Here is a 16,319-nt window from a genome sequence, read left to right as displayed (position 1 = left end):
ATTTTCTCATGTTCTGAGCAAGGAACATAAACGTTAGCTTTTTTACATGGCACATATTGCACATTTACTTTCTTCTCCAACACTGTTTTTGCCTTATTTAAGCCAAATTGAACATGTTTCATTATTTGTTTGGGACTAAATTGATTTTATTTATGTATTATAAATAAGTTAAAATAAAAGTGTTTGTTATTCATTTAGTATTGTTGTAATTGTCATTATTACAAATAAATATATACAAATCGGCCGATTAATCGGTCTCGGCTTTTTTTTGTGGTCCTCCAATAATCGGTATCGGCGTTGAAAAATCATTATCGGTTGACCTCTAGTTGAGACGTGTCTATTACTTGAACTCTGTGAAGCATTTATTTGGGCTGCAATTTCTGAGGCTGGTAACTCTTAATGAACTTATCCTCTGCAGCAGAGGTAACTCTGGGTTTTCCTTTCCTGTGGCGTTCCTCATGAGAGCCAGTTTCATCATAGTGGTTGGTTTTTAGCGACTTCATTTGAAAAAACTTTCAAAGTTCTTGAAATGTTCCGTATTAACGGACCTTCATGTCTTAAAAGTATTGATGGACTGTTGTTTCTCTTTGCTTATTTGAGCTGTTCTTGTCATAATATGGACTTGATCATTTACCAAATAGGGCAATATTCTGTATACCAACCCTAACTTGTCACAACACAACTAAAACACACTAAGAAGGAAAGAAATTCCACAAATGAACTTTTAACAAGGCACACCTTTTAATTGAAATTCATTCCTGGTGACTACCTCATGAAGCTGGTTGAGAGAATGCCAAGAGTGCGCAAAGCTGTCATCAAGGCAACAGCTGGCTACTTTGAAGAATCTGAAATATAAAATATATTTTGATTTGTTTAACACTTTTTTGATTACTACATATGTGTTATTTCATAGTTTTTATGTCTTCACTATTATTCTACTAAGTATAAAATAGTAAAATTAAATTTAACAGTTAGACTATTGATTATAGACCTAATTTAGCTCGGGTTTCCTCTCTCCTCACTTTTCTTAGACAATAAGGGCTGGTCATTCTGCTGCTGCCTCAGCCGCATTGTTCTCAACACCAATATGCTGGTTAACTTTGCTATTATGCACATAGCAACATGGTCTAGGAAAAGGCGCTAATTCAGCAGCGCACTTATGTGTTTCAGGACCTCAGACAGCGGCGGCCACTATCCAATGCGAGAGATGTGTTATTGCTGCACCATTGTTCTTACATAATATAACCATATACAATTTCAGTAGCACATGTCTTAGAGTGATGGACTATGCCACCCCCACAGCCTTCACAATGGATTAGTCCACTCAGGCGGAAGCGAATCAGACAGTTGTCTTGAACACCGTTAATTTTGTACTACATTTTTTACAACTGCTCTCGGTCAACCAACAGCCTATCGACCAGTCGGCTAAATGGGGTCAGCCCTAATTTTTTGTGTGGAACAAACATCTCACTGAAGAGAGGATGGTCAGGTATTTGAGTCAGTTTCTACAGTTTTACAACGTGATGAATCTTTGCTCCTTGCTGAAACAAACAAGTCTTTGGTTGCCTAAGCAATGCTCCCCTCCCTTCAGCAGTACACACCGTCAGGAGCGGAGGAAAAGAGAAAATGTGCATCTTTTAAAAACACAATTATTATGATTTTTTGTTTCTTTTTTGTTGTTGTTGCTATTTAAACTATTATAATGGCGACGGCGGTCATTTGGCTGACCAATAACCGTCATCCAAAATGCCATGACCATCACAGCCCCATGTCTGTCATAACTCACTTCTTGGTAATGAGGGATCATACATGCAACTATTTTTTTATGAATGACAATATAGGTTTTGGTTAGTGTGTGTGTCCTTCCTTGCCGCATGTTGCTGGTCACAGGCTTACTCAACAGAATCTGTCAATACGAGATGAAGTTTACTGTATCTTGTTGGACTGGGATTATTTTAGCGGTTTTGGTGGTGTTTGGTGGTAGACAGACGGGAGCTGATGGTAGCTTATCATATGTTTACTCAGTGAGTTCCTGACCCTTTTCATACTGATGTTTCCACCTGTCACTACAGCTCTCCAGTCAGATCAACCCAGCCAACCAGCTCTGACAGCCCAATGTCAAAAAGAGTCACAATATATTGACAACGTCCCTGTCCCGAGCAAAAGATTATTCGGGGAGAGACATTTTTTAAATGTTTTTAAAGTTATTATCATTATGGCATGATTTATACATGTGATATAATATTTATCAACAAGCAATGTGTAACCCACGACCTAGAGGTGTGTTGTTTTGTGTCATCTGATAGGATTGATGCAGTTATTTCATTGTCAGTGTTATGGCAACAGATGCAATGTTTATGTAACAGAGATACTCTAAGCATGATGATGACATTCTCTATGCAGTATTAGTAGTAACAGAGTTATAAGTACATGAGTTGACAGGTCTGTAGATAGCATATTATTCTCAGTATCTTGTTAGACTCTGAATTGAAAGATATTTAAATGATATTTTTGTCTCATTTAGCTGTGCTTTAGCCCCTGTGTCTCTGTGCCTCTGTGCCCTGGCCCATGGTGTGAAAGGATGCTGCTGGATGGCTTACAAACATCACAGGTCTGTGCCATATTGACACCTCTGCAGAGGGAATCTGTCAGCTCACTGTCAACTGACCTTGCTGCTATACTGCAGTTTGTCACTAGAACCATGAATTTCTCTCTCTCTCTCTCTCTCTCTCTGTCTCTCTCTCTGTCTCTCTCTCTGTCTCTCGCTCTCTCACACACACACACACACACACGCATGAACGTTGCGTGCATGGATGTTGCGCAGCCCGCAAACACGCTCACATACACAGGGACATAAGAGAGATTTTGTTAATTTGTGTATTTTGTGGGACATGGATATGATTATGTACATGGTTTAACAGTTGTCCAGGACTGTTGTTCAGTCCCTGTTGTCCTGAGACCCACAGCGTACAATATGGAAGACAAAAATGGGTGTTTTGGCTGTGGCCCAGTATGGACTGGCACTGGGCAGTTCACCAAATTATCGCTAACGGGCTGACTGGCACACAAAGCACAAATCTACCCCCGTACAGCACCAGCACAGAGCCCGGACATGCACGGACACTGGCTGCCCTTGATGTCCCAGGCATGTGTCAATGCACTGCTCCTGGATCGAACACTCACCCAATCATCTATTGAACTACCTAATGAAGGGGCCAAATCAAAATGTCTCCGTTCTAATCCTCATCGTGGAAATACTAGCCTGTCATTAAGGTGTTGATTAGTTTAACTGCTTGCATTTTCACTAGATTCCCCAAACTCAGTTCATACATTCTCTCATAGTGAGCATTCTCTGTTCGTATTATTGGTTCTGACATTGATTCAGTGTAGCAGTCAAACGAGTCTATGCTAGGCTCGTGGAAATTTAGCCTGAGTGCAAAGTCCCCATTGTTTTGATGCTGAATTACTGTCATCTGAGGGCGAGTTGATAGCAGCCTTGGGGGAAGGAAGGAAGGCTGGTGCTTGGCTCGCCACCAGGGCTTTGCATCTGGAGAGGATGAATTATATGATGCAGACACTCAACGAATTCAACCGCCCCATCCCTGGGTTAATTATACTGCTATGCTATCTATCACTTCTATTTCAGGCTCATCTCTCCCTGTTTGTGTCACTATAGCATTATCCACCCACCGCCCCCAAATCCGTTAAGATGAGGGTATTTGTTTGATCACAAATGGGTCCAGTTTTACCTCCGATTATTTGAAGGGATTATTTACCTTTGTGGACTGCATTGAGGAAGGTGACATTCACTCCCTTTTAGCTCATCCTGCTCTGCCTAATTTTTATATCGCATATGCTTCTGGGAACTGCTCAAGCTAGCAAAAAAAATGAATGGCCCGGTTGCGAAATCCCCCCTGCAAGGCAAACTTTGGTCAAGGGCTCCTAACATTGATTGCATTGTGTATTGTGGCCTGGAGGAAAAAGCAGCACATAGTTTCACAGTCGTTTCTATTCAGAGTGCAAGGTGGGTGGTTGGATAGGGAGTTGATGTGAAGTCTGCATGCACATCCTCTATTCTAAACTAACATTGGGTGAGAGAAAGACACTGAGTGTGAGAAAGTTGTAGAGAAGAGGTAGTAGAAGGGGAGTCAATCACACCAATAAGCATAAAACAACAGTGGAGAAAGCCCCCCATCACTCCTCACAAATTGACTGCAGTAAACCATGGTAGTGCCACTGGCATCAACGATCTGAATTTCAAAGACATCTCTCAAGGCGACATGTCATGAATCTCTTGTCTGTGTTTAATTCAGAGGGGAAGCTAAGGCGCTGGGAAGGGTAAGACGTTGGCAGAGAATTTTGATGGAAAATGGCTGTCAGTGTTCTCCCTCTAGAGCACGCCTGAGACGTGGTTGTCACAGTTAATACCTCCAGATGTCTTTTGAATCTCCTGCACCCCCACCATCACCACCACTACCACCACTACCACCACCATCACTACCACCACCATCACTACCACCACCACCACCACCACTACCACCACCATCACTACCACCATCACTACCACCACCATCACTACCACCACCATCACTACTACCACCACCACCACTATAACCACCACCACCACTTCCACCACCATCACTACCACCACCATCACTACCATCACCACCACCACCATCACTACCACCACCACTACCACCACTACCACCACCATCACTACTACCACCATCACCACTACCACCACCATCACTACCACCACCATCACTACCACCACCACCACCACTACCACCAACACTACCACTACCATCACTACCACTACCACCATCACTACCACTACCATCACTACCACTACCACCATCACTACCACCACCATCACTACCACCACTACCACCACCACCACTTCCACCACCACCACTACCACCACTACCACCACCATCACTACCACCACTCATCACTCACTACCACCACCACTACCACCACCACCATCACTACCATCACCACCACTACCTCCATCACTACCACTACCACCACCATCACTACCACCACCATCACTACCACCACCCCCACCATCACTACCACCATCACACCACCCCCCCCCCATCACTACCAGCACCATCACTACCACCACTACCACCCCACCCCATACCTGTTCTTAGTGTGGGTTTTCAGATGTAGGAGCAAAAATCAACTTTGCAGACAGATGCACCTGTGTAGACCTACTTTCCTGATTCATTGAGTCTCTTTGAGAACTCAGATTGAGTCATTTGAAATATCATATCCGATATCAGAAAATCTTTACTGAGGATAGATTCGACCCAGACTGCTGAGCCCTTTCGTCAATAAAACCCATTCACCTTTTGTACTACTGTGGTGTGTGTACGAAGAAGTGACTTGCAGCATATTACCCCTGTGGCCCTGTCTTGCCTTGCTTCTTGTCTCTCAAATGGAGTGAAAACCCTTCTGGTTGGGGAGAGAGGAGAGGTAAGTTCAGAGGCTGCCAGCATTGAGGGCAGGGAGAGGGAAAGTACAGCCTACAGCAGGCTCAGACTGACTGACTGATGCAGCTCTCTATAGCCAGTAACAGAGGCAGCCAGGCACCTCATTAGAATGCTTCACATTCCTCTTCAGGCACCAATGCTCTCTCTGCTTCCTCTTCACTGCTCTTTATACTACAGAGCAGGCTGGGGAAAGTTGCCGACCTCAGAAGTCTGAGCCTCTTTGTAAAACGGATAAAGCTCATGCTCCTCTATTAAATAGGACCAGTTTTACCGTCTCGTCTCCACCCACTCAACCACATAGACAGCTTGTGAATAAATCATATTAATCTATAGAATGATTAAGCAGACCATGAATAATTAATTTTTATACATAGAGAGAATCCCCCCATGAGACATAGGCTTTGTCAGACATTGGATCTTAGAGCTGTTTTGCTTGCAGTGTTTTTTAGTCTGTACAGTGAGACTACATAAGCCAAAACCAGTTCAGTTATTCGTTTAGGCAGTTCAATATGGCCCTCCACAAAATAACACAACTTCATGCCAAACCTCCAGGAAACCTCTAAATACACCACTTTTGGTTGAAACAAATACCACGAGCTTAAATGTAATTTGGACAGTGGTGCCACCCACCCATTATCTCATTACTACCCACAACACAAAACAATTGAATGTGGTTGAGCGAAGATCCAAGGATAGGAGGAGGAGAGAGCGAGAGGGCCCTAGCAGAGATATCGACAGTGTCTTCGTTTGGCTGGCCTCCAGATCTGTCCTGTTGCGTAGGGTTCAGTTAATCACACTTTGTCAGTGGTTAGCTATGCTCATTGAACTGTGGTGGGCATCCACTGAAGGCCCTGGTGGTGGTGGTGAGCTGTGCTGTAGCTAGTAGTGTTGCTTTGAAGTGTTCACATGCCAAGCCTTTTGTATGTCTGTGTGGTCAGCAGAGCATGTCATCGCTCCAATTACCATTTATTGTGGTGTGCTAATCCATGTGAGGAAATTATTCCCATGATCAAAGCTGATGTCATTGGCACTGATTGTGAAATCAAAGTGGATTTGGGGTTCTTTGGGTATTTGGTGCTGTTTTCTTTGTAACTGTCTGTTGTCAGACAGTCTCGACCTTGTACTATCCAGTCTCTGTCTCTAACTCTGTCTGGGCTTGCTTTTATCTCTCCTCTCTTGCTCACACACTCATCACTTCCTCCATTGACGAAATTGGCGAAATTCCAGCCCGTCCGCCTGCGGTTTGGTGTGGGTGGGTATCGTTTGCTTCCCGACGGTAGGCATGTGTGTTTCTCTCAGGTGTCAGATTCTCACCCACTCTGCAACCACGTCATTTCTATGTGGAAATGTGCGTAATAACGGTTGAGACGTTGATCAAGGAGATTTCAACCTTTATTCACCCAATCAAAAAGACAGCCAGAAGTTTGTTGAATTCCCAATGCTTTCAACCATTTAAAAGCACAACCAAATTCCAATAGAAAAACAACGTCTGATTTAGCTGTGTTGTCACTGCGCTTTCAACCATTTTAAAACCACAAAGTTCAAAAGGAAATGCAATGTCAGCTATCTTGTATGTATACAACAATTTCATGTGTTATGACTGTGCTTCATCTAATGGCACAACTAAATGACCTGGATTGCAGTTCACGTTAAATTAAAAGTACATAGTGCAAGTGATCGATGCTGTTCAAGATTCTGAGCAGATTATTATCGCAATTGTGAAGATTTCCACAGACCTGCGAACTTTGCATGCTATCTTGAACATGCACACTTTCTCTGATGACATAGGAAGACATTTATAGTTACAATAAACTCACTGTGGCAATTGATGAGTTACTAATTTTAAGGTTGAATAAATACTGTTACATTAGTTTGTAATATGGCCTTAACTTTAGACTATTTACTGTACTACATAAGTAATATTGAATTATATTTGGTTGACAACGCAACCAAATATGAACATTTAAAGGGCATGTATCTAATGCCTGGATAGTTTCATCTGACCCACTGGCTTGATCATATTCATTTACTTTTATTTTTGGTTTAGTTGGAGCCGTGAATCCAACATATCATTAGTTAACTTGTCGACAAGTAAGTAGGCTATTTACTGTATTGCAAAACTGATATTGAATCGTGTTTGGTTGTCAATGCAACCAAATATTAAGGCTAACCCATGTATAAAATTGAGGACACCGCCATGCAATCTCCATAGACAAACATTGGCAGTAGAATGGCCTTACTGTAGATCTCAGTGTCTTTTCAACATGGCACCATCATAGGATGCCACTTTCATCAAAGTCTATCAAATTTCTGCCCTGCTAGAGCTGCCCCAGTCAACTGTAAGTTCTGTTGTTGTGAAGTGGAAACAACTACGAGCAGGACTGCTGAGTGCTGAAGCGCCTAGCGCGTTAAAACCGTCTGTCCTTGATTGCAACACTCACTACCGAGTGCCAAACTGCCTCTGGAAGCAACGTCAGCACAATAACTGTTTGTCGGGAGTTTCATGAAATGGGTTCCCATGGCCGAGCAGTCGCACACAAGCCTAAGATCACCAAGCGCAAAGCCAAACTTTGGCTGGAGTGGTGTAAAGCTCGCAGCCATTGGACTCTGAAGCAGTGGAAATGTGTTCTCTGGCGTGATGCTTCACCATCTGGCAGTCCGACGGACGAATCTGGGTTTGGCAGATGTCAGGAGAACGCTACCTGCCCCAATGCATAATGCCAACTGTAAAGTTTGGTGGAGGAGGAATAATGGTCTGGGGCTGTTTTTCATGGTTCGGGCTAGGCCCCTTAGTTCCAGTGAAGGGAATACAATGACAGCATACAATGACATCCTAGATCAGGGGTGGGCAATTCCAGTCCTTGGGGGCCTGATTGGTGTCACAGTTTTGCCCCAGCCCCAGCTAACACAGCTCTCCAATAATCACCTAGTCATGATCTTCAGTTTAGAATGAAATTTGATTAATCAGCTGTGTTTGCTAGGGATGGAGAAAAAGTGTGACACCAATCATGCACCTAAGGACTGGAGTTGCCCACCCCTGTTCTAGATGATTCTGTGCTTCTAACTTTGTTCCAACAGTTTGGGGAAGGCCATTTCCTGTTTCAGCATGACAATGCCCCTGTGCACACAGCAAAGTCCATGCAGAAATGGTTTGTCAAGATCGGTGTGGAACTTGACTGGCCTGTACAGAGCCCTGACCTCAACCCCATCGAAAACCTTTGGGATGAATTGGAATGCAGGTTGCGAGCCAAACCTTTCAGTAAGAGATGTTCGACGAGCAGGTGTCCACATACTGTTGCTCATGTAGTGTACATTTCCTTCAAATGGTGAAATTTGGCTGCGGTTGACACCCTCAAAACAACAGTTTACGTTGATGACTTTTTGCTAATCTAATGCATTTCCCACAACAATTTCACGTGCCAATGCATTGACAAATTCTGTTGAGACAGCATTAGTCTGCCGCCAGCTGCACAGAGGCAGTAGGCAGAGAGTGAGTGAAGACGAGGGTGTATATGGGCCTCTACTGCCTTGTCTTTTCCCATGCCTCTGCTCTGTTCGTGGGCTGCAGCAATGGGTCTCTCATCACAGTGGTGGCTGACTCAGACCTATACCTCACCTCTCGTTTTCCCTGTACTCCTCCTACCATTCTCGGAAGGGAAGGAGTGTGGGAGAGAGTATATTGCTGGGGAGTGTTTTTCTTTCAAAGCTATAATTCTCTCTGCTCAGTTGGTGCATGACCTCTTGGTCCTGGCTCGCTGTGGAGGAGTTTGTGGTTGAGCTGTGAGTTTGCTTTCTGTTTTAGTCCTTGTGAATACGAGGCTAGCCAGTGATGTTGGTTGCGTATCATTCTCTGGCAGCTCATCTGTCAGACAGAAGTCATCTGCTGTGTCAGGTGCATGTCATGTTAGTCAGGGATTAGATTGAGCTTGACTCACTTGATTAGACACACTTCATCATGTCCCAATGTTTGACTCACACACGACATGGCCTTTTTTGGATTGTCCCATTTTGCCTTCCTTTGCTTATCTCTCTGATTATTTATCCTCGTCTCATCCCTTTCTAATGCCTCTAGGACAGTGCTTACCAACTCTGGCCCCCCAACAGTACACATTGTTATTGTAACCCTGGACAAACACACCCGATTTGAACTTGTCAACTGATCATCAAGTCCTCAATTCGTTTTTTTAAACCTTTTTTAACCTTTATTTAACTAGGCAAGTCAGTTGAGAACAAATTCTTTTTTTACAATGACGGCCAACCCCAGCCAAACCCTCCCCTAACCCGGACGAATCACATCTGGTTGTGGTACAGCCTGGGATCAAACCAGGGTCTGTAGTGACGCCTCTAGCACTGAGATGCAGTGATTTAGACCACTGTGCCCCCCAGGAGCTCGGGAGTTGAATGAGGTGTGTTTGTCCAGGGCTACAACTAAACTGTACTTGGAGGACCAGGGATAGGAAACACTGTTCTAGCACACACCTTCTCTCCCTCTCTCCCCCACCCCCTTTCCCATCTCTCTCTCTCCCCCACCTCTCTTTCCCATCTCTCTCTCTCCCCACCTCTCTTTCCCATCTCTCTCTCCCCCCACCTCTCTTTCCCATCTCTCTCTCTCCCCACCTCTCTTTCCCATCTCTCCCTCTCTCCTCCACCGCCTTTCCCATCTCTCCCTCCCCCACCCCCTTTCCCATCTCTCCCTCTCTCCTCCACCGCCTTTCCCATCTCTCTCTCCCCCACCCCCTTTCCCATCTCTCCCTCTCTCCTCCACCCCCTTTCCCTTTTCTCTCTCTCCCCCCACCCCCTTTCCCATCTCTCCCTCTCTCCCCCACCCCCTTTCCCATCTCTCCCTCTCTCCCCACCCCATTTCCCATCTCTCCCTCTCTCCCCCACCCCCTTTCCCATCTCTCCCTCTCTCCCCCCCCCCCTTTCCCATCTCTCCCTCTCTCCTCCACCCCCTTTCCCATCTCTCTCTCCTCCACCCCCTTTCCCATCTCTCCCCCACCCCCTTTCCCATCTCTCTCTCTGCTCCACCCCCTTTCCCATCTCTCCCTCTCTCCTCCACCCCCTTTCCCATATCTCTCTCTCCCCCACCCCCTTTCCCATCTCTCCCCCTTCTCCTCTCTGTGATTCATTAGGTCCTCTTAGTGACTCCTACACAATCAGGGTCAGCCTCTTATCAAAGGCCTCTCTGTACTGGAGATGAGGCCCAGTCTTCCACAGGACAGAGGGAACTTTGTGCCAGCTGACCACAGCCCAGTGGGCCTGTTGGGGGAGAGGAGTAGGGAGACAGGGAGAGGTAGGGAGGCTGAGTGATGCCTCTTTAAGAGTTGTGGTGTGGGCCAGGCAGTCCCATTCAGTGAGTCTCACTAGGCCAAGCAGCTAAAGTTGAAGTGATTACAGCTTGTAGGCCAGGGATTCTGCTCTATTCTGCTCCATTGTTGGGGGCTTTGTTAACACTGAAGCAGGGCACTGGGAATCTGCTGCCACTCTGTTCATGGAAACAGCTAGAGGTCTCCTAGGCATTCCCGGACATGTTGTTGGTTCTCTCATGGGGGCGTAGCTTGGCCTCCATGGGGCTCAGGCCGACCAACAGGAGTGTGCCTCTCACCATTGTAAGCTGGCATCAGTGAGCCCTGGCTGGGAGTTGCCTGGGTAACATATACACTACTGAATGTACCCTCACAAGGAAATGCTTTTAGCGGGAGCTTTTAGAATACCTTGGAAAAGTGCAAGGTTCTCATCTCAAATTATTCTAATAATAAATTCTAAGTGCTAAGTGTTCTTGCCAGTGGCTTTGATGTTGTGTTCTTGGTAACTGGGTCTGTGTATCTGCTTAATAACACAGTAGACTGAAAGCACCTGGCTGTGCAGATCACTCATAAGGCTATATTACCCTAGCTGGCACAACAAACCCAACCCCTCCTAGTCTCCCCAGTGGCAGCCGTGATGACATGACCCCTGTCTCTCTCTCTCTGTCTGAGTGGTGCAGCCTAATACTCATTTGTCCCCAGGCCCAGTGGAGCAGCTGGGAGGTCAGAGTCTCAATTACAGGAAGTTAACCTCACTTAGTCAACAGGCTTACAGTGCCTCGACATGTCCCACTGACATGCTAATATACACTACCGATAGGGAGTTGGGAGCCAGAAGCAGAGGCTTCATTCACTTTCCCCCAGTTTTTTTCCTCCTCAGTTCTCCTCACACATTCTCAGGCTCTCCCCACCTGTGGCTAAAGTCTGAAATTGAGGTTATGTGAGGAAACGTGAGCATATCATTATGCATGTTACACACACACCGGTCCCTCAAAATGTCTTTTGGAAGCCAGATTAAGGCCTGTGGCTGTGTTTCGGCTGCGGTGGCTGTGTGTGTTCTATTTATCTGTCCCTGTGGACTCTGCTCTGTGCAGCCGGCAGGCAGCGGGCCCAACGTTGCAGTGATTGAAATGCGGAGTGCAAACAGGACAAGGTTTAGCCATGCCGTGGCTAAGTGTCCATCCATTATAGCGGTGCGCCAGCTGCACAGCCCCGGCCCAGCCAGGAGGAAGGAACTTCTGCTCTTCCTGCACTGTGAGCGCCACCAACCACAGTCTCCATTACCCTATTTATTATAGCTTGGATTTCATCATTCATGATATGACTTACTTAACAGTCAAATGTGAAACTGATGCGGAATAATGAACAATAATGACATTATGTTATGATGAATTAAGATGCTATTTTTGATCCTTTTTGTAGACTGTCTGGTGCAGGAGCAAATCGCAGTGCATTTTGAGATTTCGATATGGAGCCTGAAATAGAGCGAGTCTACATCAGTCCGAGCAGTATTCATGTTCTGATTAAAAGTCAATGAAACAGTGTGATATCCAGTTTGTTTGTTTATTTGTTTGTTTAGAATGATAATTATTTATCTCAATATGTCTGCAAGCATTTACACTACTTATACTAGATCCAATAAGATCATTAAGCACATCAGGAGGGAGACTCAGACTGGTGCCCTGGAGCACTAGGCACCCCGGAGGAACTCTAGAGCACGGGTCGGCAACAGACAGGCACGCAGGCCAAAACCGGACCCCCAAAGGTTTCAGCAACAACAACAAAAAGACTCAAATCAACAGCAATTCAGCAACAAAATTAGTTTCATTTAGGAAATTCGTTCACCAATTATTCCCACGAATTAAAAAAAGAGACTTGATCCCTGCCATAGAATATAGCCTATATTTGTTTTGGTTCCTAATGTACTGTATTTTATTCACAATATTTCTATTGGTGCAGAGTGTACGTATGGCACTCCTTTCAGAGTGACAATTTAACCCATCTCCCTGGGGTCACTGGCTTACAGTAGCAACGCTGATGGCTCCTGGGTAATATGGACTGGTTGTGTGGATAGAAATCTATTTATTCATTTATTGTGTTTGGAGATTCTTAGTGGCAGAAGCATTTATTTCTACTGCTTTTGATTTTCTTTCAGCTTGTAATCATTTCTGACACATTTTCAAATTAACATGCTTAGAGAACGTGTTCATATTTCTGATGTCTCATCAAGTAAATCAATTCGCATACATGTCAATGTCCATTTCCCCTGAAAGTGGGACTGTTTTGCATGTAGGAAATAGTGTATGTGTCTGTATGAAGCAGTTTTCTCTGATGTGTGAATGTGGCATGGAGAAATGAAAGCCCATCACAGCATTGACAACCAGTGGCTAATGTGATCACAGCTTGTGTGCTGCAGGACTGACTGAGAGGAACCGTAATCTCTCCCAGTGTCTCGCTGCCAAATTGGCTCAATCTGCCAGGGGAGAAACATCAGAGTTCTCTGCTGTCGTCTTTCCAAGGGCCTTTTTTTTGAATGTGGGCTCAGGATGTTTGATCTAGTAAACTGTATCTCAGCACTTTGATTTGGTGAACCTGCTATCCATAGCATGTGAAGGGACTTCATAGGAATCACTAGTCCAGCGTCAGTGACATAGAGAGGGGAACCAGAGCCCTGCCTCCCAGCTGAACACACTAGCCTATATCGATCAGATAATGTACTCTGGACAAGATTCGTTGGTAGATCAAAACCTCACATTTTGTTTAACACTTGATATATAAATAGTTAATAGTGCATTCTTTTGGTTTATTGAATTACCTTCTAGTCTACTTTGGGAGTTTGTTACATGAATGTAATGATTAGGTTGAAGGCATAATTCTGCTCAGGTTGGATTTGGCTGAGCTTTCATGTTTTCCCCAGATGTTTATGCTGAAATTGGTTTGAAAAGTAGAGCCATTATATGAAATTGAAATGTCAGTGACTTTTTACTGTGTCAGTTTTCCGGGAGGCGAAAATCACATCCAAATATGACTCTGCAGGCCTGTTTGTGAAATCCAGATATCCCTTTCAATCCTGAAGAATAGAAATGTCTGCATGTTTGTAAGGCTGTCCTGGAGTTCCTAAAAGCATCTATCTGACTGACTCTGCCGATCATAAATACCCCCCCGGACATGTCGGGAGAAAGCACGTCAGGAAAACCCTGAATTCTGAAAAGAGAGAGGCCATTTCTAATTTAGCAAATGCCTCGAGAAAAAAAGCAAAACTTTTTATTAAGAATTTCGATTTGGGAAATAAATTTGTTCTGCAGCCATTTCCTCCTCCCACACAGTCAGTCAGATGATTCAAGTTGGAGAACATTAGCTTGCTTACTCAAGGCCCAAAGGGAGATTAACTAATTAGACACAGTCCAATACTTTCCACTGTGCTGCCTGCTAGTCTGCAATAAAAGCTAGGAGCATGAGAGAGGACACATCAGTAACAGGGCACTGCACACAGCCAATTATCAGGGCAGGTAGCCACTGTGTCATTGTCTACCTTTCCAGACCAGAGCTATTGGTTTCATTTTCAACACCAGTTAAGCAGCTTACATTCCCCAACTGTTTCCACTCTTCACCTGGTTAGAGAAAGTTGGTGTTAATATGAAATGAGAGGGTATGCAATTATTGGGTTTACGGTATGTTCTAATACCAAACCTATTTTCAGGTTGTAGCCAGTTGGAGTGAGATGAGAGCCCAGTGGAATAGCAGACACACTGAGCATCCAGCCTAGCCATGCCTTGCTGCTGAGTGCCCTGGTGACCAGCTCTGGCCTTGGCACCATGACCAGTCTGAAGCGCCCACCCATGGAGCGCATCGTAGGGGGCTCTATCCCAGCCATCGACGAGTTCTACACACGCCACCTCCGCCTGGCCAACGGAGGGGCACGTACAGACAGCGCCCACCCTCCAGGGGGCCCGGGGGTGCCTAAAATGGGGGTACGGGCACGGGTTGCCGAGTGGCCCCCGAGGAAGGACCTGGGTGCTCTCTGGCAGGCTACCACAGAGCCAGAGTCCCCAGCCTTAGACGGAGGTGGGCAGAGCCACCTGAAACTAGGTCACCTGATGAGCCCCCAGGACGCATCCATGCTCCGCAGCATCCACAACACACTGAAGAGTAAAACCCAGGGGGCCAGCTACAGCCCAGACAGCCATTACCTGTCCCCCACAGACTACAGAGTCCCCTCCCACAGAAACATCCGCCGCATCCGCCAGCGCAGCAACAGTGACATCACCATCAGTGAGCTGGACGATGGCGGGGACAGTGGGGAGGAATTGGGCCCCTCAGGGGCCAAGTGGTCCCCACTACACAGAGAGTATGGCAGCACCTCCTCTATAGACCAGCACGGGGTGCCAGGGGAGAGCTTCTTTGAGATGCTGAAGGGCTACCAGGGGGACAAGCCTGACCAGCGCAGCCCTGCACCAGACAGACTAGAGGACTTGCTGACTGCTGGGCTCAAGCAGGCCTCCATAGAACTACATGAGGAGACTAGTGAGAGCCAGACATCCAGCAGAGTCAAGGAGAGAGAGAAGCCCCCAAAGAGACGCTCCAAGTCAGAGACAGGGGGAGAGTCTATATTCCGTAAACTACGCAGCGTGAGGGGGGAGTCGGACTCACCACGGGCCGGCTCTGATGCTGAGGACGGTCGGTCAGAGGACTGGGTAACCCCCCTCAAGCCATGGGTCTGCCAGAGGGGCTTCTCCCACTACGACGTGCAGAGCATGATGTTTGACCTGAATGAGGTCATCCAGAGCAGGCAGACGGCAGCGGGGAAGAGGAAGAACACCACCACAGGGGCGTCTGCTGCAGCTGCAGCCTCCAACACCTCCACCGTGTCCTCCACCCAGAGCCTGGCTTACAGCTCCCCCGCTGGCAGCCAGGAGGAGCTCAGTGCCGGGGCCAGGGACAGCCCCAGCATGGGCACCGGGGACGAGCAGAGCAACGAGATGCTCCTCAGCTGCCCCTGCTTCCGCAATGAGATTGGGACCAACGGAAGGCGCAAGGCGGGAGCCGGGCCCCCCAAACAGGGGAGTGGCGGCTCGGAGACCCTGGGAAACGAGGGCAGTCAGTTTGAGTCGTCCCTCAGCTCCCACTGCACTAACGCTGGGGTGGCAGTGCTAGAGGGGCCCAAGGACAGCCCCAGTTCCCTCAGTGACAGAGGCAAACACTACATCGTAGAGCATGTGGACCTGGGAGCCTACTACTACAGGAAGTTCTTCTACCTTAGAGGTGAGAGAGACTCAGCTGAACATACACTATGTATCCTCTCAAACGTATTCAGTTACAAACATTATACAGTACATGAAGTACTATAACACTAGAATGTGTAACGTAAACAAATAGTCCTACACAGCCCACTGTGTAATACAGTTTCCAAATTCAAATGCATGAAGTGTATGTTTACACATAGCTGTCTACTTCCCTTTCTCTCGCTCTCTCTTGCTCTCTCTCTTTCTCTTTCTCCCGTTTTCTCTCTCTCTCC

General features: G+C 46.2%; 1 protein-coding gene across 3 annotated transcripts in view; it reads left to right on the top strand.

The window, feature by feature from the left end:
* LOC112256673 (signal-induced proliferation-associated 1-like protein 1) overlaps positions 1-16,319 on the top strand; it is a 79,005-nt gene that overhangs the window by 33,024 nt on the left and 29,662 nt on the right. For 2 of the 3 annotated variants that reach the window (XM_024430082.2, XM_024430081.2), the window contains exon 2: positions 14,505-16,066. In XM_024430082.2, coding sequence (XP_024285850.1) covers positions 14,620-16,066 — 1,447 coding nt within the window. In that variant the 5' untranslated portion in view covers positions 14,505-14,619. Of the gene's footprint in view, positions 1-2,524; positions 2,612-14,504; positions 16,067-16,319 lie in introns of all 3 variants that reach the window. The other variant, XM_042325398.1, reaches the window with a different exon arrangement.

This window comes from Oncorhynchus tshawytscha, linkage group LG08 (genome assembly GCF_018296145.1).
Source record: "Oncorhynchus tshawytscha isolate Ot180627B linkage group LG08, Otsh_v2.0, whole genome shotgun sequence".
NCBI lineage: Eukaryota > Metazoa > Chordata > Actinopteri > Salmoniformes > Salmonidae > Oncorhynchus > Oncorhynchus tshawytscha.
This window is presented reverse-complemented; position numbering and strand designations above follow the sequence as displayed.